The sequence below is a fragment of the Caretta caretta genome, chromosome 21 (assembly GCF_965140235.1).
Source record: "Caretta caretta isolate rCarCar2 chromosome 21, rCarCar1.hap1, whole genome shotgun sequence".
NCBI lineage: Eukaryota > Metazoa > Chordata > Testudines > Cheloniidae > Caretta > Caretta caretta.
This window is the reverse complement of record NC_134226.1, coordinates 1,534,877-1,561,273: the sequence shown is the minus strand read 5'-3', so window position 1 is coordinate 1,561,273 and position 26,397 is coordinate 1,534,877. Positions and strand designations below refer to the sequence as shown.

The following is a 26,397-nucleotide window of genomic DNA, read 5'->3' as shown; positions in this document are numbered from 1 at the left end:
GCTAAGGGGAATGACATGACCCCCTATTCATTAATATCTTAAATAATTGCCCATAAACTTGCTTTGTAGTTACTAAGGGGGTGGTCAGTGTTTCATTCTGCGCCTTAGATTAGAATATTTGAAAAGTAGATATGGTTTAGTTTCTGATTTTAATGATGTTGAACTCATTTTTATAACAGGTGATGTCATTGTAGACATAAATGGCAGCTGTGTCCTTGGCCATACCCATGCAGATGTTGTTCAGATGTTTCAGCTAGTTCCTGTCAACCAGTATGTGAATATGACTTTGTGTCGCGGTTACCCGCTTCCTGACGACAACGAAGATCCTGCTGTAGACATCGTTACAGCTACACCCATCATCAATGGCCAGCCAATGACCAAGGGAGATATCTGCATAACCAGCCAAGATTTAATACCTGGAACAGTCATTTTAGACCAAAATGGGAAACCGGGTCACATTTTGGTTAATGGTCGCCTGAACAGCCCTTCCATGGACCCAAAGGAACAGAGGATATCCGTATCCACTCCAGGAGGCTCCCAGCCAGAACTAATCACTATTCCTCTGGTCAAGGGCCCTAAAGGATTTGGGTTTGCAATTGCAGACAGCCCTACAGGGCAAAAAGTGAAGATGATTTTAGACAGCCAGTGGTGCCCTGGCCTTCAGAAGGGGGATGTAATCCAAGAGATTTACCATCAGAATGTGCAGAACTTGACACATCTGCAGGTGGTGGAGGTGCTGAAGCAGTTTCCAGTGGGAGCCAATGTCCCACTTCTTATCTTAAGGGGAGGTGGGTAGGAATGAAACTTTATTATAATTTATCCTGATATGAAGGTGTTTAGAAGGTGATATCTAAGCTTTACTGTACAAAGCTTTAAAAAGTAGAAAATGGGCTGTCAGCTCAATTCTCTACCCTGCTCTAGCTGTAAACCATGCCTCTGGTATTGAGCATGTTATTAGTTTTATGTTTTACTGCAGATTTGATTGTAGACTGCTGCTGAATGTAGTCTGTTCTGGCTCTTCAGGAAATATTAGGGCAAAGGTGCACATCCCACAGTCTGACCTGAAGATAGCAGGGAATAGGGCTTTTTCTTTCTCCTTTTGAGAGTGGTCCAGAGACTCTGGCTTATACTGTGAAGGTGATCACAGGTGTCTTGGAGGGAAGCATCTTTAAGGTAACATTGGCCTTGCCACCTGGAACTCTGGAAAGTTCTCCTTTTTGTGTGTATTTATCTCTCTTAATTGCTGTTCATTGCAGATCAGAACGTCTCCTCTCCCCATAGACTAACTGGTAATTAGCGTGCATTTGCCAGAAGGCTCAGTCTGATGGCTGCCAGACAGGATCCTTTCTCTGCAGTTTCCTGGTTATTAATGAGCTCATTGGTGCCCTCTACAACTTGTTTATTCTTCTGTTTTTTTTTATATCTGTTGTTTGATTCCTGAGACTATTCATACTGGTATTACTTATAGTGACTTAATACTGAGTACATTGCATTTTGCTGCATAAGATATCTTGCTGACATTACCTCACCCTTTATGTTGCCAACAGAGACAAAGGAAATGGGCACAGGCTGTTTTATCAAAGACCCCCACAGCGGTTGCTGCTGATTCACACTATATAATCTCAGCCCACAAAATAATTGGCCCTTTTTGAGGATATGAGATGCAGTAACCATAATAATACTTTGCATTTATATGGCCTAGTTTGTCCAAGCATCTCAAAACACTTAATTATTCATAATAATGTTGTTTACACACATTAACAAATTAATCCTTCTGCCCCCTGGTGCCTCTAAACAAACGGAGACCCACAAGTTAGTGATTTATCCAAGGTCACACAGTAATTCAGCTTAGTCAGGAAGAGAACCAAGAATTCCCCCTTCCCAGTTCTCTTCTCCAGATCATACTCCTAAGGGATGTCTCTGTTCTCTGTTTCTGAGCAGCTGATGTTTTTATTGGAATGAACTCTAGAATGTTCTTCATGTGAGTATTCTATGCAAATGGGGCATCTTTTCTTTTATCTTGAGAAACTTTTATCTACTTCACTCTTTTGTTTCTCTCCGCTTCTCTGGACACCCTGACAGCACCTTTCAGTGCGGCAGATAAACCATAGTAAAATATCATTCCCATACCATAGTTTATGCCCATCTTGCTGTGTTGTTGAGATTTTAGCAATCCACTGAGAGGAAAAATGCTGATCTGATTTGCTTTTCCTGACTAAACAAACACAACATTCACTTCCCCTCTAGGGCCTAGTGTAAGGTATAGGCTCACTACCTATTAATACTCTGTGGATAGTGTGCTGGAGACCAGCATAAAGCTACATCTTTTCTGCTGAGAGGCAGAAATCAAGTCCAATGTTCATTTCTGCGTGCTGGGAGGGCAGAATTCAGTTCAACTGTAGCTTCTTCCATGCTGACTAGTGGTCATAAAGGGTAAGAAGGACACTGTGCTGAGAGAGTGGACCGTGCTGGTGTAGTCAGTTTAGTCACCAATCCTGAAAGCCCCCTTCTACCCTCACCACCCTGAATAGACCATGAGTACTAGTGACTATAACCATATCTGCCAACTGCTCAAACAAAACACTAAAAGTAGAGAGACAAGTAACACATTTGCCTAATTCCTATTAACGTGATGTGGAAAGAAGAATAGGCAAGGGCCTGATCCAAAGCCCAGTAAACAAATAAATGGATTCCCATTGACTTCAATAGTTTTTGGGTCAGAGCCTGTAAGATCAAGCCAACTGTCACATTGACATCTCCTTTTTATTAATATATCTCCATCTAGAAAGCTACTAGAGATTCAGCATTGTTGGCCCTGTGGGAAGCATAACAGAGCCTTGTTAGTGATGACCTGTATTATAGAAACTTGTTTGCAAGGTGAGATGTGACCCTTAGAGCCCCTTTCAGGCTCTTCTTCCAGCCTCAGGAAAACCACCTCAAAACACATGCCTAACATTTGCAAAGACACCAAAGTCTTCACAATATTAGTGTTACCATTTCCAGTTTGACTAGCAATGAGGGGAAAAAATCAGATTTCTTTGGTAGTAAATAATGTTCTACTTGCCAAACTCATTAACTTGCCTCAGCACATTAATCGGAGTATGTATTCTCAAACCACAAGCCCTGGCAGCATGAGAAATGTGTGGTGTTTCATTTTAGTGCTGTTAGTTGCAGTTTAAGGGACCTCTGCTAGTTGATATTGTTGGCCAAGTAAATATTCACTTAGAATTTTAAAAGAATTATAGAACATATAGCAAACCTTGTGCCTTCACAAGGGGAGTGAATGTACAGTGATCAGTTGCAAGCCAAGAATAAGAGCTGAGCATATTGGCTCTGTTCAATGTAAAATAGTGGGTTCTTAATCATTAAAGTTGCTTCTTATATTCAGATATTTTCCTCTGTTTTCTTTAGGTCCTCCTTCACCTGCTAAAACTGCCAAAGTGGTGAGTATTGATGTCATCCACATGATTATATTTATTGTGTTTAGTGTGGATGGACGGACTTGATTTTCAGGCACACAATAACAGATTCATGGGTCTCCATGGCAGCCTGTTAACTAACTTTACTGCTCCGTGAGTTCTTCTGTGTGTTCAGGCACAGGTGTCCTCTGATTGCCAGACAGGCATGGAGTGTGCTACAATAGACACATCTGTGATCTCTAGACCATTTATACAAGATGCAGGGGGCTCCTACAGTCTATGCCAGGCTGTCTGTGGTTTTTAGTTACCCCATTACAGATTGCTGTTGATTTTTTTTCTGATTGTTTGGCTGGAGGTTCTGCTTGTTATCTCTCTAAGGATAATTTTTTCAAAATGCTATTTGGCCACAAACAGATCTCCAGTGTATCTGGTGAAATTCTCTATATTTACCCTCTACCTCATGGGAATAAGCAAGATCAATTCTTAAGGATCATAGTTTATTATGCACATCACATCAGGTACATGAAACGGATCCTCATTTCATTGACAGTGATTGTTAGTGGGGGGAGAGAGGGAAGCTGCCTTTGTGTGTCCTGTCTAGGAACTCAAATAACTTGATTATTGTGGGTTCTGCTTTCTTTCCTTCAAAATGTAGGGTTTTTTATATTGATAGACAACATAGGAAACAAAGCAGCCTTCAGCACATCTGTGACTTTTCTTTAAAGAACCTACATTACTTAAGGAGAAGCTGGATCAGTCATCTCTCACTATCAGAGTAGGAATCATTTCCAGGATTCGTGTTTCAGGGAAGAAAAAGTAAGGTGCAAAAGAGCTTGATTGTGAGGCCGCAAGTAGCATTGGTGGTCTGTAGGTAAATGCCGCATTGTAACTCCAATGTCTTCATGTTCTCAGATTTGGACACTTGCACCTCACCTGAAAACATGTATTTATTTTTTAAAAATAAGTAAACCCATAGTTTAACATCTTCCCATGTGCTTACTTTATTCCATTTTCACAACCGGCTCTCTCACCCTGATCTCCTTGTAGGAGTCTGCAGTGATTATTCTTTATCAAAGCTTTGTTGCCTGACGCAAATTAATTTCCCTATGTAAAGGCTGTCAGGATGGCTGTTGAAGGGAAAACAACACATAAAGTTTCATTTTTCTCTTGCTAATTGCCTGCATCGTGTATTCAAATTTTCTTTTATAAGTTTGCATTTTACTTTCTTGGGAGAATTTTGTTTTGTTCTATGAGAAACCTCCAAAAATGAACTTCAGTGTTCCCCACTTGAATGCCTAGTTTATCACCGTTCCTGTTGTGTTTGAATGGGCAGTCTATATTTTCCCAGAGTCATCAAGGTGTCTGTATTTCTGATATTCATGGTTGTAAAAGATTGGTCCACTAGGAATATCTTTGGTTTAAATTGGATCTGGTGGAAAGAAAATTGTACAGCCTTTGGCTTAATGAAATACACTGGAGGTAAGAATAATGGTTGTTAATAGGGATCTGTATTATGATGTTGTGGAAGAGACTGCTTTTCAGCATGGGGTTCATTGTATGCCCTTCTAATGGTGGTGGGGGGTGGGGGAAGCCTTCAGGAATTGAGTCATTTCAGCAAGAAGAATTCTTGTGCATTGCAGTTCACTGCATTTTAACAAAATCTCCATTCCCAAGGTATAGAAGTAAATTCTTTCTCCACCATGGTTGCACTGTGCAAATACATTAATTCATTTCTAACCTGAAGCCAAGGCTGTTGCTGACAGTTAACAGTGGAGATAACATGAGGATGTCAGCTCTCCACATTTAAAACAGAGCATATACTGCAAAAAAATTGCTAATTTAATTCCTAAGCAGAAATATAGCTGCTAAAAAGACATTCCCTGAATAAAAACTTTGCAATATAAAAATGCACTATGTGCAGACCTCCTAAAAATACTTAGGAAATAACATTACAGTGCATGTGCAGTCGCCGTTTCCCTGAACGAAACCCAATGCTCAGTGGTATTAATTCACATCGTGAGCTAGTTCAGTTAAAAAAGGCGAGGGTCTTATGTCTATAAACATGTAAAAAGTCTCAAACTATTGAATCCTCTGGGGGATTTTCTTCTGCTCTCAAAGGGGCAGACCTGAGTCTAGTCTAATTTTGTTTGTGTTAAACACACACATGCACTGCCACACGGAGACTTTTCCGCCTAGAGCAAACATTTAAAGTCATCTTGCTGTATCAACCTTTGGAAATGAGGATTTGAAACCACAAAGATGGCTGTAATGTCACTTCTACCTGTAGTCCTTCCTGCTATAACATCGAAGGGAGGAATTCTAAGTGTTTCAAGTTTCTTAACTTCGTTTAATTCCTCCTGAATATTTTCCTTCGTATTCAGGGAGATTTTCTTCCGAGCAGGAGGTGTTTGTTTACACGACTTTAGAGAGAGGCAAACGAGCAGAACCTGGCTTGCTTGCAAAATCAAAATCTCAGTTCTGCGCTAACCAATACTGAGGTTCTGCATAGAAACTAGAACAGGGCTCTAGATTTAAAAACTTCCAGGGTGCAGCAAATGGATGAAACTGGGAGCACTGATTTAGCAGAGACCATTAAGGACAAGTAATAAGACATCAGAAAATCAACCTTAAACTTATCCCTTGGTTTCCTGCTGTATCTCAGGGTTCTTTTAGGATTCAGATTTTAGAACACAGGTGGATATTTGTTTTCTCTACTGCAGCTTCGTAGCTCAGATGTTCAGAAGAAGTGCCTCTATCTACCACTCAGTGGGTTTGTTCGACTACTGCAGTTTGGTGAATTCCAATTCATTACAAAAGTTAGACGTGCTAAACAGATCCACTTCTTTTGAAAACCTGACACTGATCACTGGAGGAAATGGTTGAGAGAGTTCATGCTTTTTCACGTGCACTAATCCGTTACTTTCTAGTTTGAATGAGTTAGTGTAGAAAGTGTTCAGTTGCCATTATCTTGCAGAAGTTAAGTAGCTGCAGAACTCCTTATCTCTATGCTGTCCATCTGTACACTTTTCAGAGATCAGCACCTCCGTGACGGGGCAAGATTTCAAGATAGATACTCAAATTATTTTCAGTTGTAGCGGCCAAATTAACCTAGAAGAGAATCCTTGATGATGTTTTCCACCTTCAGATGGAACAAATGAAATTAACATAGTTCAGTGACTCTCCGGAAGAAGATTGTCTTTTTATAGACATATCTCCCTGCATTTCACTCTGAAAGCAATCAATCAGCAGTTATGTTCAAGGACCACTTAATGAAGTTTGTAGTTAGTGTAATTTAAACTGACTGACTGGGGCAATGTAGACCATGGACTCAAACTTTTTCATAGCATGGAATGCATTTTAATAGTGGCTTGTGTTCACCACCTTTCCCGTTCACAATTGCATAGTTACCTCTTCTACAGTTCATGGTTGCTTAATATTCCTATGATAAATGCAGCAAATACTTACAAGGAAAACTGACATTGGAGAAGAACTTAATGTATTTTTAGCTTTCTGATGCAATTTGGCAGTTTGGAATTTGGAGAACCAGCACCTTGTGACCAGCCAGCTCTCTGCAGCCCACCTGCAGTGTTATGCAGACCAGAGTTTGGGAAATGCCAGCCTAAAAGATGATCTCTGAGATCCACAACCTTATTACCAAGTAAAGGGAGAAAAATAAAAGCCTTATACTCTGTGTATGTTGAGTTCTTTTCAGTTGTGTGTACCAAATAGCACTGGACACAAGAGGAGTTACAATACAGGCAGTGTATATGGGAAATTACATACACTTGCTCACGCTCTGGGCATGAGCCACTTCAAACACTTTGTTTCCAGGCCCATTCTCCAGTAGAAGAGTTGTCGTTTTTTCAAGTTTTGAACAGGCTGAACAGAAGCATACTCCCAGTAGGATCGGAAACCCCTATCTTACAGGGAGAAGCTGGACTGAATTGGAGTAGATTATGCAGTTGCATGCCATGCATTACAAGTTTACTGTTTTTTCTCACCTGTTTATTGATAATTTTGAACTTAACATACTTTTCTTACTCTGCTTTTTTTGTTTCAGAAAACAGATAAGCAAGAGAATTCAGGAAGCTTAGAAGCTATCAGTGATTCCATTCCACAGCCTATGCCATTCCCACCTGCTGCTGTGAGGTCAGGCTCTCCAAAACTCGACCCTTCAGAAGTCTATCTGAAGTCTAAGACAGTATTTGAAGACAAGCGTAAGTACACAGACCTCTTATGCTGGGAATATGCTGTAGCACAGCAGGATGTGTTCTGCATTTCCTTCATGTGTGTCCACTTGTAAACACAAGTCTTTAAACTTGGTGCTCCTCAGGGCATATTTAGAAAGACTATGAGGAAGTAAAATGACCATAGTAGTTCGTGTGATTATATCCTAGCTAATGATTCCATTGGAAATCACAGCTCAGCAGTCTGTCTGTTTTGTGTGTATAACACAGTCTGTTTACTAGCAAAGATTTACAAATGGTGTATGAGAACAGGTGCAGATACAGAACTGCTGCCTAGCTACGATTTTAAATGTAATAGTATACAATGGATAAACCAAAGCCATTTGGCATGCCAAACATGCCATATAAAATACACTCCTGGGTGAGCTGGTAGGGATTAAAGTACCCCCATAAATGACCAATCAAGAATATGTTTTATAGTAAATAAGGGGGATACGGTGTCAGCAGATGGGCTGCAACATGAAAATAAACTGTTACATAACTACAAATGAAGCATAGCAGTGTCACCAAGGTCACAAACGGCTTGTTCCCTGTGAATTTCCCACTGTAAACAAACTTTCTCCCCAGTGCAGTGTTTCAACCATACATTTCATTATATAGCACTTAACTGAAATGCTATAAATATGCTCTTAATTAGATTTGTGTTGTTTGTCTAAAAGGTTAGTTCTGGATAAAGCGGTAACTTTGGAGGCCCAGGAAAAACAAACACAAGTTCATTTTCCTAAGCCAGGGCATGGAGTATGGCACATCTGTACTTTATGTTAATCTGGTACCGCAATAAGCTGCTGCTTCTTTTCAGTACATCTGACTTCAGAGAAAATTAACCTTAACATTTTCCCTCAGTAACACTTATTACCCAGCAATAAGTTTCATACATGAAATAGGAAATCAGCAGTCAGGTTCTCTGATGTTGACCTAATTAATATTAGATAACTGTCTTCAACATTTAATTTCCATTTTCCCTATCAGCACTTTTTTCTAATTTTGCAAACATGAGCTTTGAGAATTGGATAGTACCAGCCCTGCAAAGATACCTTGTAAGACATTTCTTAAGAAATGCTTCATTGAAATTTGAATTTACTTCGGCTACAGACGGGCTCATATGCAGCTGCGACACAATGAAACGACATTTTCTAGTTACTCAGAAAAAGTGTCCTGTTTAACAATTGAACCACAGACAGCAGCAGCCATAGAGAAGAGCAAAAACAAGAGTTAAACTAAACAAAGTGGAGGCAAATGCACAATTTAACATATTGAGGGTTAGTTAGTAAGACTTGATTGGAAAGTAGGATAGGAAATTTGTATATCAAGTCATATATGAAGTTATATCTTGGTGAATTTGAAATGATGAGAGGTGGAACTCACAGTATATTGCTGCAACATATCTTGTAATGTTTTTGAGGAGTTCTTGCCAAATTCGAAGATGTTCTAATTCTAAGCAGCTGAAGTAAACTAGATAGTTCAATTGTTTGTCAAATATGGTCCTGTCTGAGATGAACTCTAGATGGATTGATAGATTCCAAAGCCAGAAGGGATGATTGTGACCCTAGTCTGACCTCCTCTATAACACTGGTCATAGAACTTTTCTAAAATAATTCCTAGAGCAGATCTTGTAGAAAAATATCCAATCATGATTTAACAATTTTCAGTTACGAAGAATCCACCCCGACCCTTGGTAAGTTGTTCCAATCACTAATTACTCTCGCCATTAAAAGTTTTACACCTTATTTCTAGTCTGAATTTGTCTCGCATCAACTTCTAGCCATTGGATCATGTTATGCCTTTCTGTACTAGACTGAAGAGCTCATTATTAAATATCTAAAAAAGAAAAGGAGGACTTGTGGCACCTTAGAGACTAACAAATTTATTTGAGCATAAGCTTTCGTGAGCTACAGCTTACTTCATCGGATGCATGCAGTGGAAAATACAGTGGGGAGATTTATATACATAGAGAACATGAAACAATGGGTGTTACCATACACACTGTAAGGAGGGCGATCACTTAAGGTGAGCTATTACCAGCAGGAGGGCGGGGGGAACCTTTTGTAGTGATAATCAAGGTGGGCCATTTCCAGCAGTTGACAAGAATGTCTGAGGAACAGTGGGGGGGGGGGGGGGCGGGACTACAAGCCGTCAGGAACAGTATCCCCAATAATGTCACGGCAAACCTGGTGGCTGAACTTTGTGACTTTGTCCTCACCCATAACTATTTCACATTTGGGGACAATGTATACCTTCAAATCAGAGGCACTGCTATGGGTACCAGCGTGGCCCCCCAGTATGCCAACATTTTTATGGCTGACTTAGAACAACACTTCCTCAGCTCTCGTCCCCTAACGCCCCTACTCTACTTGCGCTATATTGATGACAGCTTCATCATCTGGACCCATGGAAAAGAAGCCCTTGAGGAATTCCACCATGATTTCAATAATTTCCATCCCACCATCAATCTCAGCCTGGACCAATCCACACAAGAGATCCACTTCCTGGATACTATGGTGCTAATAAGCGATGGTCACATAAACACCACCCTATACCGGAAACCTACTGACCGCTATTCCTACCTACATGCCTCCAGCTTTCATCCAGACCACACCACACGATCCATTGTCTACAGCCAAGCTCTGCGATACAACTGCATTTGCTCCAACCCCTCAGACAGAGACAAACACCTACAAGATCTCTGTCAAGCATTCTTACAACTACAATACCCACCTGCTGAAGTGAAGAAACAGATTGACAGAGCCAGAAGAGTTCCCAGAAGTCTCCTACTACAGGACAGGCCCAACAAAGAAAATAACAGAACGCCACTAGCCGTCACCTTCACCCCCAACTAAAACCTCTCCAACGCATCATTAAGGATCTACAACCTATCCTGAAGGATGACCCATCACTCTCACAGATCTTGGGAGACAGGCCAGTCCTTGCTTACAGACAGCCCCGCAACCTGAAGCAAATACTCACCAACAACCACACACCACACAACAGAACCACTAATCCAGGAACCTATCCTTGCAACAAAGCCCGTTGCCAACTGTGTCCACATATCTATTCAGGGGACACCATCACAGGGCCTAATCACATCAGGCACACTATCAGAAGCTCATTCACCTGCACATCTACCAATGTGATACATGCCATCATGTGCCAGCAATGCCCCTCTGCCATGTATATTGGCCAGACTGGACCGTGTCTAAGTAAAAGAATAAATGGACACAAATCAGACGTCAAGAATTATAACATTCAAAAACCAGTTGGAGAACACTTCAGTCTCTTTGGTCACTTCATTACAGACCTAAAAGTTGCTATTCTTCAAGAAAAAAACTTCAAGAACAGACTCCAACGAGAGACTGCTGAATTGGAATTAATTTGCAAACTGGATACAATTAACGTAGGCTTGAATAGAGACTGGGAGTGGATGGGTCATTACACAAAGTAAAACTATTTCCCCATGTTTATTCCCCCACCCCACCCCTCACTGTTCCTTAGACGTTCTTGTCAACTGCTGGAAATGGTCCACCTTGATTATCACTACAAAAGGTTCCCCTCGCCCCTCCCCACCCCTCTCCTGCTGGTAATAGCTCACCTTAAGTGATCACTCTGGTTACAGTGTGTATGGTAACACCCATTGTTTCATGTTCTCTATGTATATAAATCTCCCCACTGTATTTTCCACTGAATGCATCCGATGAAGTGAGCTGTAGCTCACGAAAGCTTATGCTCAAATAAATTTGTTAGTCTCTAAGCCCTGGTCTACACTAGGACTTTAGGTCGAATTTAGCAGCGTTAAATCGATTTAAACCTGCACCCGTCCACATAATGAAGCCCTTTATTTCGACTTAAAGGGCTCTTAAAATCGATTTCCTTACTCCACCCCGACAAGTGGATTAGCGCTTAAATCGACGTTGCCGGCTCGAATTTGGGGTACTGTGGACACAATTCGATGGTATTGGCCTCCGGGAGCTATCCCAGAGTGCTCCATTCTGACCGCTCTGGACAGCGCTCTCAACTCAGATGCACTGGCCAGGTAGACAGGAAAAGAACCGCGAACTTTTGAATCTCATTTCCTGTTTGGCCAGCGTGGCAAGCTGCAGGTGACCATGCAGAGCTCATCAGCACAGGTGACCATGATGGAGTCCCAGAATCGCAAAAGAGCTCCAGCATGGACTGAACGGGAGGTACGGGATCTGATCGCTGTTTGGGGAGAGGAATCCGTGCTATCAGAACTCCGTTCCAGTTTTCGAAATGCCAAAACCTTTGTGAAAATCTCCCAGGGCATGAAGGACAGAGGCCATAACAGGGACCCGAAGCAGTGCCGCGTGAAACTGAAGGAGCTGAGGCAAGCCTACCAGAAAACCAGAGAGGCGAACAGCCGCTCTGGGTCAGAGCCCCAAACATGCTGCTTCTATGATGAGCTGCATGCCATTTTAGGGGGTTCAGCCACCACTACCCCAGCCGTGTTGTTTGACTCCTTCAATGGAGATGGAGGCAATACAGAAGTAGGTTTTGGGGACGAAGAAGATGATGAGGAGGAGGTTGTAGATAGCTCACAGCAAGCAAGCGGAGAAACCGGTTTTCCCGACAGCCAGGAACTGTTTCTCACCCTAGACCTGGAGCCAGTACCCCCCGAACCCACCCAAGGCTGCCTCCTGGACTCAGCAGGCGGAGAAGGGACCTCTGGTGAGTGTACCTTTTAAAATGCTATACATGGTTTAAAAGCAAGCATGTGAAAGGATTACTTTGCCCTGGCATTTGCGGTTCTGCCTTTGCAAAAGGTTTCTGGGGAGGGCAGCCTTATTTCGTCCTTCATGGTAGGACACTTTACCACTCCAGGCCAGCAACACGTACTGGGGAATCACTGTAGAACAAAGCATTGCAGTGTATGTTTGCTGGCATTCAACCAAAATCCGTTCACGCGGTGGGAGGAGGCAAAATGCGACCTTGTAACGAAAGCACATGTGCTATGTATGTAATGTTAACAGCAAGGTTTACCCTGAAAGAGTGTAGCGACTGTTTTATAAAATGTGTCTTTTTAAATACCGCTGTCCCTTTTTTTTTCTCCACCAGCTGCATGTGTTTCAATGATCACAGGATCTTCTCCTTCCCAGAGGCTAGTGAAGCTTAGAAAGAAAAAAAAACGCACTCGCGATGAAATGTTCTCCGAGCTCATGCTGTCCTCCCACACTGACAGAGCACAGACGAATGCGTGGAGGCAAATAATGTCAGAGTGCAGGAAAGCACAAAATGACCGGGAGGAGAGGTGGAGGGCTGAAGAGAGTAAGTGGCGGGCTGAAGAGAGTAAGTGGCGGGCTGAAGACAGGGCTGAAGCTCAAAGGTGGCGGCAGCGTGATGAGAGGAGGCAGGATTCAATGCTGAGGCTGCTGCAGGACCAAACCAGTATGCTCCAGTGTATGGTTGAGCTGCAGCAAAGGCAGCTGGAGCACAGACTGCCACTGCAGCCCTCTGTAACCAACTGCCCTCCTCCCCAAGTTCCATAGCCTCCACACCCAGACGCCCAAGAACGCGGTGGGGGGGCCTCCGGCCAACCAGCCACTCCACCACAGAGGATTGCCCAAAAAAAAGAAGGCTGTCATTCAATAAATTTTAAAGTTGTAAACTTTTAAAGTGCTGTGCTTAAAGTGCTGTGTGGCATTTTCCTTCCCTCCTCCACCACCCCTCCTGGGATACCTTGGTAGTCATCCCCCTATTTGTGTGATGAATGAATAACGAATGCATGACTGTGAAGCAGCAATGACTTTATTGGCTCTGCAAGCAATGATTAAAGGGAGGAGGGGAGGGTGGTTAGCTTACAGGGAAGTAGAGTGAACCAAGGGGTGGGGGGGTTCATCAAGGAGAAACAAACAGAACTTTCACACCGTAGCCTGGCCAGTCATGAAACTGTTTTTCAAAGCTTCTCTGATGCGTACCGCGCCCTCCTGTGCTCTTCTAACCGCCCTGGTGTCTGGCTGCGCGTAACCAGCAGCCAGGCGATTTGCCTCAACCTCCCACCCCGCCATAAACGTCTCCCCCTTACTCTCACAGATATTGTGGAGCACACAGCAAGCAGTAATAACAGTGGGAATATTGGTTTCGCTGAGGTCTAAGCGAGTCAGTAAACTGCGCCAGCGCGCCTTTAAACGTCCAAATGCACATTCTACCACCATTTTGCACTTGCTCAGCCTGTAGTTGAACAGCTCCTGACCACTGTCCAGGCTGCCTGTGTATGGCTTCATGAGCCATGGCATTAAGGGGTAGGCTGGGTCCCCAAGGATACATATAGGCATTTCAACATCCCCAACAGTTATTTTCTGGTCTGGGAATAAAGTCCCTTCCTGCAGCTTTTGAAACAGACCAGAGTTCCTGAAGATGCGAGCATCATGCACCTTTCCCGGCCATCCCACGTTGATGTTGGTGAAACGTCCCTTGTGATCCACCAGAGCTTGCAGCACTATCGAAAAGTAGCCCTTGCGGTTTATGTACTCGGCGGCTTGGTGCTCCGGTGCCAAGATAGGGATATGGGTTCCATCTATAGCCCCACCACAGTTAGGGAATCCCATTGCAGCAAAGCCATCCACTATGACCTGCACATTTCCCAGGGTCACTACCCTTGATATCAGCAGATCTTTGATTGCGTGGGCTACTTGCATCACAGCAGCCCCCACAGTAGATTTGCCCACTCCAAATTGATTCCCAACTGACCGGTAGCCGTCTGGCGTTGCAAGCTTCCACAGGGCTATCGCCACTCGCTTCTCAACTGTGAGGGCTGCTCTCATCTTGGTATTCATGCGCTTCAGGGCAGGGGAAAGCAAGTCACAAAGTTCCATGAAAGTGCCCTTACGCATGCGAAAGTTTCGTAGCCACTGGGAATCGTCCCAGACCTGCAACACTATGCGGTCCCACCAGTCTGTGCTTGTTTCCCGAGCCCAGAATCGGCGTTCCACAGCATGAACCTGCCCCATTAGCACCATGATGCATGCATTGTCAGGGCCCATGCTTTCAGAGAAATCTGTGTCCATGTCCTGATCACTCACGGGACCGCGCTGACGTCGCCTCCTCGCCCGGTATCGCGTTGCCATGTTCTGGTGCTGCATATACTGCTGAATAATGCGTGTGGTGGTTAATGTGCTCCTAATTGCCAAAGTGAGCTGAGCGGGCTCCATGCTTGCCGTGGTATGGCGTCCGCACAGAAAAAAGGCGCGGAACGATTGTCTGCCGTTGCTCTGACGGAGGGAGGGGCGACTGACGACACGGCTTACAGGGTTGGCTTCAGGGAGCTAAAATCAACAAAGGGGGTGCCTGTACATCAAGGAGTATTTCAGGCAGGACTGCACGGAGGGTTCCAATAAGAAATGGTGCACCTAAGTTACCGTTGTTATTGGAACAAGGAGGTTAGCCTGGCCTCTGATTGATACATGGCTAGATTTACCTCGCTGCACCTTCTCTGTGAGTGACTGCAGTGTGACCTAGAGGAATGAGTCCCCTAGACAGGGGAGGAGGCAAATGAGTACAAAACAAATCTGGTCTATTTCTTGTTTTGACCCACTCCATCTATCTTTTACATCTTTGGCTGGCAGCAGACGGTGCAGAAGGACTGCATGCCATCCACATCTCATGGCTGCTCGGCAGAAGATGGTACAGTATGACTGCTAGCCATCCCCATCTCTTGCCTGCCTGGCAGAAGATGGTGCAATACGACTGCTAGCAATCCTCATCTCTTGCCTGCCTGGCAGAAGATGGTACAGTACGACTGCTAGCAGTCCGTATCGCCTGCCCGCTCACCATAAGACGGTTCAATAGGACTGACTGCAGGACTAAAGAGAATGACCTGGTCAAGTCACTCCAAATTTAGTCCCTGCGCCCATGTCTGCCCAGGCGCTCCCAGCCGACGCGGCCAGGAGCACCTCGGACACGATGAGGACGACTACCAGTCGTATTGCACCGTCTGCTGCCAGAAGGCAAGGGGTTGCTGCTACTGTGCAGCAAAGCCGTACCGCATCTGCCAGCACCCAGGAGACATAGGGTGACGGTTACCTGAGCGGGCTCCATGCTTGCCATGGTATGGCGTCTGCACAGGTAACTCAGGAAAAAAGGCGCGAAATGATTGTCTGCCCTTGCTTTCACGGGGGGAGGGAGGGAACGGGGGGCTGACGATATGTACCCAGAACCACCCGCGACAATGTTTTAGCCCCATCAGGCATTGGGATCTCAACCCAGAATTCCAATGGGCAGCGGAGACTGCGGGAACTGTGGGATAGCTACCCACAGTGCAACGCTCCGGAAGTCGACGCTTGCCTCGGTACTGTGGAAGCGCTCCGCCGAGTTAATGCACTTAATGCACTTAGAGCATTTTCTGTGGGGACACACACACTCGAATTTATAAAACCGATTTCTAAAAAACCGACTTCTATAAATTCGACCTTATTCCGTAGTGTAGACATACCCTTAGATGCCACAAGTACTCCTTTTCTTTTTCTGAATACAGACTAACCTGGCTGCTACTCTGAAACCTATTAAATATCTGTTTCCCATGTAGACACTTACCAACTATACTTAAGTCACCCCTTAACGTTCTCTTTTGGTAAACTAAATAGATTGAGCTCTTTGAGTCTATCACTGTAAGGCAGTTTTTCTAATCCTTCAACCATTCTCATGGCTCTTCTCTGACCCCTCTCCAATTTATCAACATTGTTCCTGAATTGTGGGCACCAGAGTTTGACACAGCGTACCAGCAGTGGTTGCATGAATGCCAGATATGAAGGTAGGCTGTCTCCCCTACTCAAGATTCTCCTGTTTATGTATCCCAGAATCGCATTAGCCCTTTTGACTACAGCGTCACACTGGGAGCTCATGTTCAGCTGATTATCTGCCACAACCCCCAAATATTTTTTTAGAGTCACTGCTTCCCGGGTTAAAGTCCCCCATCCTGGAAGTATGGCCTACATTCTTTGTTCCGACATGTATACGTTTACATTTAGCTGTACTAATACATATATTGTTTGCACCCAATTCACCAAGCAATCCAGATTGATGTAAATCAGTGACCTGTCCTCTTCATTATTTACCATTCTCCCAACATTTACGTCATCTGCAAACTTTATCGGTGATGATTTTATATTTTCTTTGAAGTCATTGATAAAAATGTGAAATAGCATAGACCCAAGAACCAATACCTACGGAATCTCACTGGAAGCACACCCACTCAATAATGATTCCCCGTTTACAGTTACATTTTGAGACCTGTCAGCCAGTTTTTAATCCATTTAAAGTGTGCCATGTTAATTTCATTAATCATATTACCCTCGTTTAATTCTTCATTAATCAAATCCAGGATCAGCCACTCTATTGTCTTGCCAGGGATCAATGCCCGGCGCACCAGTCCATAACTATCAGAGTCATCCCCTTTTAAAAATTGGCACAATATTAGCTTATTTGTAGTCCTCAGAAACTTCCCCAGTGCTCCAAGCCTTATTGAAAATCAGCATTAACGGTTCAGCAGGCTCATAGCAAGCTCTTTTAAAACTCTCGGTTTCAAGTAATCTAGACCTGCTGATTTAAAAATGTCTTACTTCTGCAGCTTCTGTTTGACATCCTCCAGAGATACTTGTGGAATGGAAAGTGTTATCACCATAAGATGAGTCTGTATAATCTGTTTTTTCCCCAGATACAGAACAGAACTATGTACTGAACACTTCTGCCTTTTCTGCATTATTTTTGATAATTCTGCAATTTGCATCTAGTACTGGACCAATACCATTGTCAGGATTATTTTTGTTCCTAATGCATTTTAAAAACTCCTTCTTCTTATCTTTTACTCTTATTCTGCTGGCCATAGATCCTTGTGTCCTTTTGCCTCACTTGTCAGTTTTCTACAGTTCCTAACTTCTGATTTATATTCATTATTATCAACTTCCCCTTTCTTCCATTTTTTATATATTTTATTTTTTATAACTGCCTTCATTTCCCCTCTAAACAAGGTTAGCTTTTTAACCAGCATGGCCTTCTTCCGCAGTAAGGTGTTCTTAAATGATTCCCAATTACCATTCACTTTTCTGGTTAAATTCTTCCTCCCTGCTGATTTGGCTCATGATTGTTTTCAGTGTTGTGAAATTGGCCCTATTTGTAGCAATTATAGACTGCATCTTAATCTCAACCTATACAAACATAATGGTAGGAGGTGTTTTGGTCCCTGTGAAATGGTGTTAGAGTGACAGACATCTGCAGCTGTTTCTGGGCATACTCATCACTCCACATGCTAGGAGGATAACATCACTGAGGAATTGGTGACATTTTTTACTAAAACAATCTGACCACTCTGTTTTGTCAATGGAAAACTACAAGCTTAGAACTGGTTGCACAACTGTGTTGATTAAAGAAAGATGTAAACACATTTTAATCTTCTTTCCAATAATCAAATGTAACTTATCATGCACGTTTCATATTTGTCTTAACTAGCTCCAAACACAAAAGATTTGGATGTTTTCCTGCGAAAACAGGAGTCGGGGTTTGGCTTCCGTGTGCTCGGAGGGGATGGACCGGACCAGTCAGTAAGTGAATTAAGTTATCTGTTACCTGGACTTTGGGAGCTTCTGCTGTAGCTCCTTGCAATGTCTCCTTCACATGATCATTTTAATTTTTTCCCCATGTTGAGTTAAGTGGATAAGCTTTATTTCCATCTTCAAATAAACAGCTATACTGTATGTTGATATCATATTCACCTTAAACAGATGCAGTATGTTTTTATACTGCTTCATTCCTGGTTCAGGTTGGCTTTCTCAAAATGCTATCAGAGCTAAGTTGCTGCAAATTTGGTTGCAAGTGGGTGGTAGATAATCAAGAATGGAAGGCGCAAAGACATTTGGCGGTGTCTTTAAGCTTTAGAGAAATAGTGTTCATAGTACAAGTTCACACCAACCGACAAACTGGGAAAATGGGGCATGGTGTTATGGGAGGAGCTACAAATGTGACTTATTCAGTTGAGCCCAAGGGACCTTTACTTGGCAGGGGAAACTTGGGGCAAAATTCCATTTGGTCCCTTGCCATGAAAGCTGTGAAGTCCCTACTGTCGCTCAGTATTCAAACACGACATGGACAAATTTACAGAGTTTGGGGTGAGTGGGGAGCTCATCACCTTGGGAGTGGTCTTCCATAAAATTGAGGTGGCAGCTCAGGTCAATTTGTCACATGGAAGGAGAGAAATACAGTACCCCAAATTCCTACAGAGGGAGATAGCCCCATGTTCTAGCAGTGAAGGAACTTGAACAGAAATATTTCAGCAGTCAGATGTTGAGCTAGAGCTTCAACAGGGTAAAAAGAGTAAAGAAACTGGGCAGGCTGGTTTAGCTATCTTTTATTAAGTGATCAGCTGAGTCCTTTGCCAAAGTCAGCAATTGTTGGATTTCTGCAAGCATCACTGGGATACTCCTCCATAGCAACACTTGTGACTTGATGGCGAGAGAAGGGCCTCAGTGACAGGCACATTAAAAAGTTATGGTTTAGATTAGATCTGGGGGAAAAACCCTTATCTGCATGTTTGGCACTTAACTTGCCCATGTTCATCCTGGTAGAGCAAACATGCACTGCGTCTGTCCAGTGACATCTGAATGTGGCCTGGTTCTCAACAGAATGCCCATGAGTGACTGCAGTGAGGACCTACAGCAGTAGTTAATGAAACAAGTTGAGTGTGAAGCTTTTTGATGTGTTGTGTTAGACCAGATTTAAAAAAAAAGAAACTGTTCCGGCTAAATAGTGATTTAACTCCAGTCCCATTAAAATCCAATGGAAGAAGATAAAATGGTTTGTTACCTTTCTTCCCTTTCCTCTTCATGGTTGATTTCAGTCCCCCCCAGGCTCTCAGTCACTTTCTGTTTGTCTAGAATCTTTCTTGGCAGCAGCAGTTCTCCATCGAGCCTTTACACCATAATTGTTCTATCCTGAGAATGCTCTCAAAGATGGGGTTGGCACCAAACCTTTGCACATTATAGCACCTAATCTTATTAATGGACTTGGCACCAATGCACACTGGTAATGCTCAGTACAACATGCATGTCAGTTTAACTGGGAAATAAGCAAGTGGAGAAGGCTTTCTGGCTACCCCAAAAAAATCACCCCCAGATTTGTTACTGTCTTGTTGCATTATTATGCTGCAGAAGGGAACAAAGCAAGGAGAAAATTATAATCTTTTTTAAAATAGTTTTTGTAAGTCTTTCTCTTCTTTTGGAGATTGGACATCAGATATGGTTTTAGGTCACCAGTTAGTGAAGTTTTTTGGCTTTGCTGTAGAGAGCTGTCATACAATTTGACTCAGGTGGCAGTGTCTGCTTCAGAGAGGAGGATGGAGGCAGATTGGCAAAGACATGGACGGAAATTCCTGGAGTTCCTATTCATGCTATTCCTGGCTTTAGGAAATCCTGCCCTGTTTCTCACTTGCCAAAGCACATCTTCACCAAGAAAAGTAGAACTCTGTCCCTGACCATATGGCAGTGACTGCTCCTGTCCTGCCAACCTTCAAAGGTGCTAAAGCTTTTGGGATACAGACACTGATCGGTAGCATGTCCTTTCATATGTAATTAAAATGCATTCTCCATTCACATCTGAGATCCAATGCCAGTTTGTTTTCTGACGTGCATTTAAAGGAAAGGAAGAACAGAGTGCTTTTTCTAGAGGAAATAATACGCAATTTTAGGTTTTTTTTATTGTATTCTACTGTTTTCTTGCTATAGTGACTAGCTGTGTTGGTAAGAGTCATAGCAATGCCCTGAGTGCAATGTGAAGATGGGTTTTGGAATGAACCTGCTCTCTGCTGCTTAACGCTGGACACCTGCTGGACATAATTGTTTTTAATCTTTCACTTTAAACTGAACTTTTTTCTAGCATCTAAAACTACTACGTGTTTCGTGCTCCTGTCTCTATCATTTAGCTGGTGTTTGCTTGGGATGAAGGTGCAGGCCAAAGGGGTGTGAGGGCTGCAGCTGTTTAAATTCATCCTGTGATCACCAATACTTGCACATTGCAGATTTTGAGTGTTGCAATTTCTGAGGAGCTGTGTTCTTAGGCTCTTTGCTGAACTTTAAATTCTACACTGGAGTCACCTAGCAGGTCTCAGTAATGATAGTGTGTCTTTGTTGTGTTGATTGAATGACACAGGCATTTCTTTTCAATAATTTTTGATGCACAGAACAAATACATAAATAACACACACATACACTAAAACAGCAAGACAAACAGGTAAGTGTACAAATACAGAGCTTAACCTACTCATGAGGTGGTGACCGTTCAGCTGATAGGCATTCATGAATAATGCAAGGCAGTAATAAAAATAAACCTTAAAATAAGATGAGCATTAAGTTTGAATGTCAGGAAGCTGGGACTGTCACAGTGTGCTCATTTCTACACCTGCAAATGAGGTCGGTCTAGTATTGCTTCTGTAGCGTGAGTTTCTGCTAGATTTAGGAGGGGGAAATACATTTTTTAAAGGAAAGCCTGCAAAAAGTCCCTCTTTATCTGGGGATTCAAGCATGACACATTCTGTGTGTTCTACACCCCAAGACCAATGATGACACTTTGTTGACAGATATATATTGGGGCCATCATCCCACTGGGAGCAGCAGAGAAAGACGGCCGACTCCGAGCTGCCGATGAGCTAATGTGCATTGACGGCATCTCTGTCAAAGGGAAATCACACAAACAGGTCCTGGACTTAATGACCAGTGCTGCGCGGAATGGCCAGGTGCTGCTCACTGTCCGGAGGAAGATCATCTTTGGCGGTATGTGCCAGGTGTCCAGACTAAACCCAGTCCCGCTAGGTTTGCCGGAGTCTGGTAGCATGGCCATTGGCACTCTTGTTCCTGGACTTAGTGTAAAAGCATGTTTCCACGGCCATAATCAGGTGATATAAAGCTGTACCATGAGAGAACTACTAGTACATCAGGAATGATCGAAACTCAGGGTGTCACCTCCACTTCTGGATGAATGGGGTAAAACAAATTTGTATCAAGCAGATGTTCTTGGAGGGAAGAGAATGGGATAAAAGGGAGCATCCGTTTGCGCTGAGGCACTGGAAAGCACTGTAATAGTGATGCTCTCTTGTTCTATAGTGCTTTTCATTGGAGGATCTGAAAGTACTTTACAAGCATTCATTATTAAAGCCACTCATGGCTCTATGTACTCTGGGCAGTGATACAAACTTTCTTTCTGCATTACAACACACTACATTCTGAGTTTTGTTAGAATTTGTGCAGCAGGCTTAAGTGTATTATTTAATTCAATGCAGAAATTAATTTTATAGTCAGAGAAGTGTTCTGTAGACAGTTCAGTGGCAATGGAATGTACAGATATGGAAACTGAGGTACAGAAGGGTTGTCGTTGCTGAGATGTCACTGACCACATCAGTGATAAAACTGAGAACAGAACCCAGGAGTCCTGGCTTGCAGTCCCCTGTTCTCATTAGTAAACCCCACTGCCTTTCATGGCTCTTTCAGTCAAGATAACTAGAAACATTCCTTATAAACTGTGAAAAAATAGGAAGTGTATGATTTTCATAACATCTTCCCTTTCACTGTCATCCAAATGGGGGCAGCATGGACTAATGGGCTAAGTATGAGTTTGTGAGCCTAGAAAGTCCTAAATTCTAATTCCAGGCCTGTCACTGACACACTGTGCATTCTTTGACAAATCAAGTGACGTCTGTGTCACTGTCTGTAAAATGGGTGTGATATCTACCTACCGCACAGGGGTGTTAGTGAGTTAATATTGTCATGGTGTTTCTCCCAGGTGCCACACAGAAACCAGACAAACCAGGAGGGGGCAGGGTCTCCAGTCACACTGTATTTGCATGTAGATTGCAGCCCTTCATGAGTCTGTCTTGCTCAGTTTTTGTTCAAAGTGAAAATACATACTGTATTAAATTAGGTATTATCCGCCTAGTAACTACAGGTGTATTATATTGGTGCTGTACCTGGTGGCTGCTGCCAGCCTGTCGTAGCACGGTGCAAGGAGAGCAGATTGAGCCGAGCACAAAAAGAGGCCATCTAAAGGCTCAGAAAAGATTAATCGGAGGAAAAGCAATTTTCTGCCTTTGCATCTCAAGTTGCATTGCCTCCCTGGTGAATTCTGACAGTGTAACGTGTTCCTGAAAGAGAGGGTCTGATTCAGAGATCTTGAAAAGCTTACGTGGCTTCGTCTGCATCAGGGCCGCCTCTGCCTCTGGTCTCTGTTTATTTCTCCTTTATTTAATTTAAAAAGAAAGAAAAAGAAAAATCCCTTCATTTTACAGCTTTATTTTCCTCTGAATTTCCTGATGTGGCATGGTCCTCACAGGCAATGCTTCAAGACTGGGATTTTGTTAGTTTTCCATCGAAGAGGCTGGGCTTCAACATTTGAATTACCCTTTAAAATATTGGTACACGTTTTGAAATAGGCCGTTGGTTCTCTGCAGTGAAAATGGCAATAGTCCCAGTTTTAAAGTGGGTTTCTGCTCTTGATCTTGTGCTTAAACTATACAGGAAAATAGTGCTGCCAAAAAGAGTCACTAAAGGGACAACCAAGGTTAGGCTAGCGTTATTAAGGGCATCAGCAACTGAGCACGACCTCTGAGCTGCTGTACACCCAGACTGTTCCCTTCTGAGTTATAAGTGTGTATTGCAAACATTAAACTCTCCTATTACACATTCTTAAACCTCTGTAGCAACTTCAGCCCGAAGTGTAAATGGTTCTACCCCGTATTCTGATTCCATCTGGTTTCAGTTGCCTTCTTAATAAACCCCCGTGGGGAGGGGAAGTGCTTCTCCATTCTGTTAGTGATCTGATCATGTTTATCCTTGTAGTTATCCAGCTCCACAGCACTCTTACTGATTCGACCTTATACTTTATTTTTGTGGTGTTTGTAGTCGAGAAACAGCCAGAAGAGGAGGAGTCGCAGCTGCCCATTTCCACTCAAAATGGATCTCCCCGGCTGAACCGGGTAGAGGTCACAAGCAGACAGTCCCCAGAGGCCTATGATGTCCTGCTACAGCGGAAAGAGAATGAAGGATTTGGGTTTGTCATCCTCACCACAAAAAGCAAACCTCCTCCTGGCGGTAAGGGCTGACTCCTGTGTATTGTGCCACCTGCTCCACTGATGCCTGACTGGAGGAGATTAATTGGTTTAACTCATAGTTAAGCAGTTATTGCCAACGGCATTCAGGGCTGGGGACTCCTAGGAGATCCTTCTTTCATAGGATGGTGTTTGTTTTCCATGTCCAACCACCTTCTGTGCTGTGATCTGTTTCACTCGTCGTGCTGTTCACAACTTCAGTGGCTAAAGGCTAAGTCTGTCTCGCTCACAAAAGGGAATATGGTTTCTCTCCTTTGTACATTTTGTAGAAACTTTTGCATGTGCAACAACTGAAGTGGGGGTGGGAAATCACTCCTTACCAGTACAGGGGAAAAGAGAGAGAAACATATCCTTGTGATTTGATGACTTTCAGAATGTGTAAGGTGCCCAGACTGTGATAAGTGTGGGAATGGATGCACCGGTGTAGTCAAGGGTAAATGCAGGTAAACAGAGTTTACCCACTTCTCATTTGGGGAATATGGAGCTTAGTTTAGATTAGTTTACCCACTTTTTTTTACCACCACATCACTGGATGCAGAGAACAAATATGCACACTCTTTACACTCTCGGTACAGCAGTGCCCAGTAGATAAAATCAGCTATTGGGTAGTTAGTGCCTGGATAAATCTCTTGCTAATAGAAGTATACTTACAAACTTAGACCTGTGAGATCCATTCAGGGGGTGTAGGTTATTACTCAGGTCTCTGGCTTTCTCAGATCTCAGTATTTCGAAGAAAGCAATGGAGGAATTAGTCAGGAGAACATTCTGTATCTGCCTTGTGACATGTTACAAACCAGAGATATTATCCTAAGCAATGTAGCGTATCTTAGGGTTCTAACTTGTGGATTTGGCTGATGGATCAGTTTGTAAGATAAAGAGCAGAGTGGACCAAGTGAAAATAAGAAGGTATCTTGTAAGTAGCGATAAGAGACAAGCTGCTTGAGGGAGGCATCTGAAATTCTCCCTAATTAACAGAAAGATTTCTGACCCCTAGCACTAGAGTAATTTAAAAGAAGTGCCCATTCTTTATAATCAAATACATTTTGTATTGAATGTGATCCTGGGTGCCAGACTCCCAGAGCTTGCCAGGTAGCAGTTATTAACACCACCTCTGCCTAGACAGATGTGCCTACCTTTCATAAATTGTTGACTTTTATGAGATGGCTTCCACACTCTTCTCAGATACTTTTGGCCAAGATTTGAGTAGTTCAGTTTTAAAATGAAAAGGTATGGTCAATCTATAACTAGGCCTGTTGGCTGGCATTGTTCCCCTTTGTGAGAATTGGAGGGATGGGTATGGTTCTCTCAGTTCATAGAGAATGAAGAGCTTACAGCCAGGCTGAGCCTTGTAACACAAAAGGGATGCCAGACAGCTCAGTGGATTTACCCAGGGCACAGCAAGTTACTTTCTTGTTTTTTCTCCCTGAGATGTGGACGCTCGGGTATCTGTACCCCAGTGATCTGAAATCTTTTGTCCCCTGCTGTGAATCAGTTTCCCAGTAACTGCCCTCATGATCCCAGAGCACTTACTGTAATAATGACTTGAATGTTTGCGTGTGAGTAAAGGGATGTTCTTCCAGCCCAGACTATTTACATTGGCATGTTGCTCTGCCTTATTTCTCTGTTTATTATACTATGAAAAAGCAGAAATACAGACAAAAGCAGTGACTCTGAAAGAAAATCATTGTCTTATTATTTTGTTGAGTTTACATGATACATATTTTGACTGAGTGATTTGAAGTCTTGGCTAAAACGATATATTTTTAATGAAATTTAGAACAAAAAAGTGCAAAGTATCAGTGAAGGTTGTGAAAGAGTGAGCAACTGTGGCATTGAGTACTAGCTAGAACAGAAATGCTGACTTCTGTTCTATAAAATCAGTTGCTATAGTAACACTTGGGACAGGAGCTGTCACCCTCTGATGCTGTGCTGTGATTATGTGACCTGTGTTAGCGATATGAAAAACTAACTCTTTGGACTGGTTTTCTGTTGCCTTGTCAGAGTTGGGTGATATTAGAAAAATGATTATTAACAAATAAGCAGAATTGTACTGTGTAATCCTGGTACTGCATCATTAGAACATTCTTGTCAGCATACCATCCAGAAATTCTTTCATCAAGTTGAAACTGCAATGAAAGTAGTTGGGTGGTTTTGTTTTTATGGGAAATAACAGAAGATAACTGGATCCCTATTTCAGCATTGGAAGTGCTAAGGTAGCAGTCCCAGCCTGTTTTTAATGCTTGTAAATAAGAAACATTGGTATATCAGTGTATTGCATTATGCTGGAACATCTTTGCAACATCTCACGTAAGAATGGCCATACTGGGTCAGACCAGTGGTCCATCTAGCCCAGTATCCTGTCTTCCTGCCAGGCCAGATGCTTCAGAGGGAATGAACAGAACAGGGAATCATCAAGTGATCCCGGCCCTGTCATTGAGTCCCAGCTTCTGGCAATCAGAGGTTTGGAGCATGGGGTTGAGTCCCTGCCCATCCTGGCTAATAGCCATTGATGGACCCATCCTCCATGAACTTATCTAGCTCTTTTCTGAACCCTGTTATAGTCTTGGCCTTCACAACACCCTCTGGCAAGGAATTCCACAGGTTGACTGTCCGTTGTGTGAAGAAAGACTTCCTTTTGTTC

The 26,397-nt window shown here is 43.1% G+C and overlaps 2 protein-coding genes across 3 annotated transcripts in view; both read left to right on the top strand.

Annotated features, from left to right (window-relative positions):
- MAGI3 (membrane associated guanylate kinase, WW and PDZ domain containing 3) overlaps positions 1-26,397 on the top strand; it is a 218,109-nt gene that overhangs the window by 167,495 nt on the left and 24,217 nt on the right. For both annotated transcript variants that reach the window (XM_048826998.2, XM_048827001.2), the window contains exons 10-15: positions 180-788; positions 3,412-3,443; positions 7,480-7,636; positions 18,119-18,210; positions 21,237-21,429; positions 23,551-23,739. In XM_048826998.2, the coding sequence (XP_048682955.2) occupies positions 180-788; positions 3,412-3,443; positions 7,480-7,636; positions 18,119-18,210; positions 21,237-21,429; positions 23,551-23,739 (1,272 nt within the window). The remainder of the gene's footprint in view (positions 1-179; positions 789-3,411; positions 3,444-7,479; positions 7,637-18,118; positions 18,211-21,236; positions 21,430-23,550; positions 23,740-26,397) is intronic.
- LOC142069754 (uncharacterized) lies at positions 11,504-16,220 on the top strand. Its single transcript, XM_075122012.1, has 3 exons — positions 11,504-12,346; positions 12,734-13,131; positions 16,200-16,220. Exons 1-3 carry the CDS (start codon positions 11,767-11,769, stop codon positions 16,218-16,220), a joined length of 999 nt encoding a protein of 332 aa, XP_074978113.1. The 5' UTR covers positions 11,504-11,766.

Bases quoted from the DNA above. Each gene is read 5' to 3' on its own strand.
- LOC142069754 (XM_075122012.1), top strand. From the start codon at position 11,767: ATGCAGAGCTCATCAGCACAGGTGACCATGATGGAGTCCCAGAATCGC. The intron at 12,347-12,733 runs GTGAGTGTACCT...TTTCTCCACCAG, and splicing joins AGGCGGAGAAGGGACCTCTG to CTGCATGTGTTTCAATGATC. The intron at 13,132-16,199 runs GTAACCAACTGC...TTTCCCATGTAG, and splicing joins GACTGCCACTGCAGCCCTCT to ACACTTACCAACTATACTTA.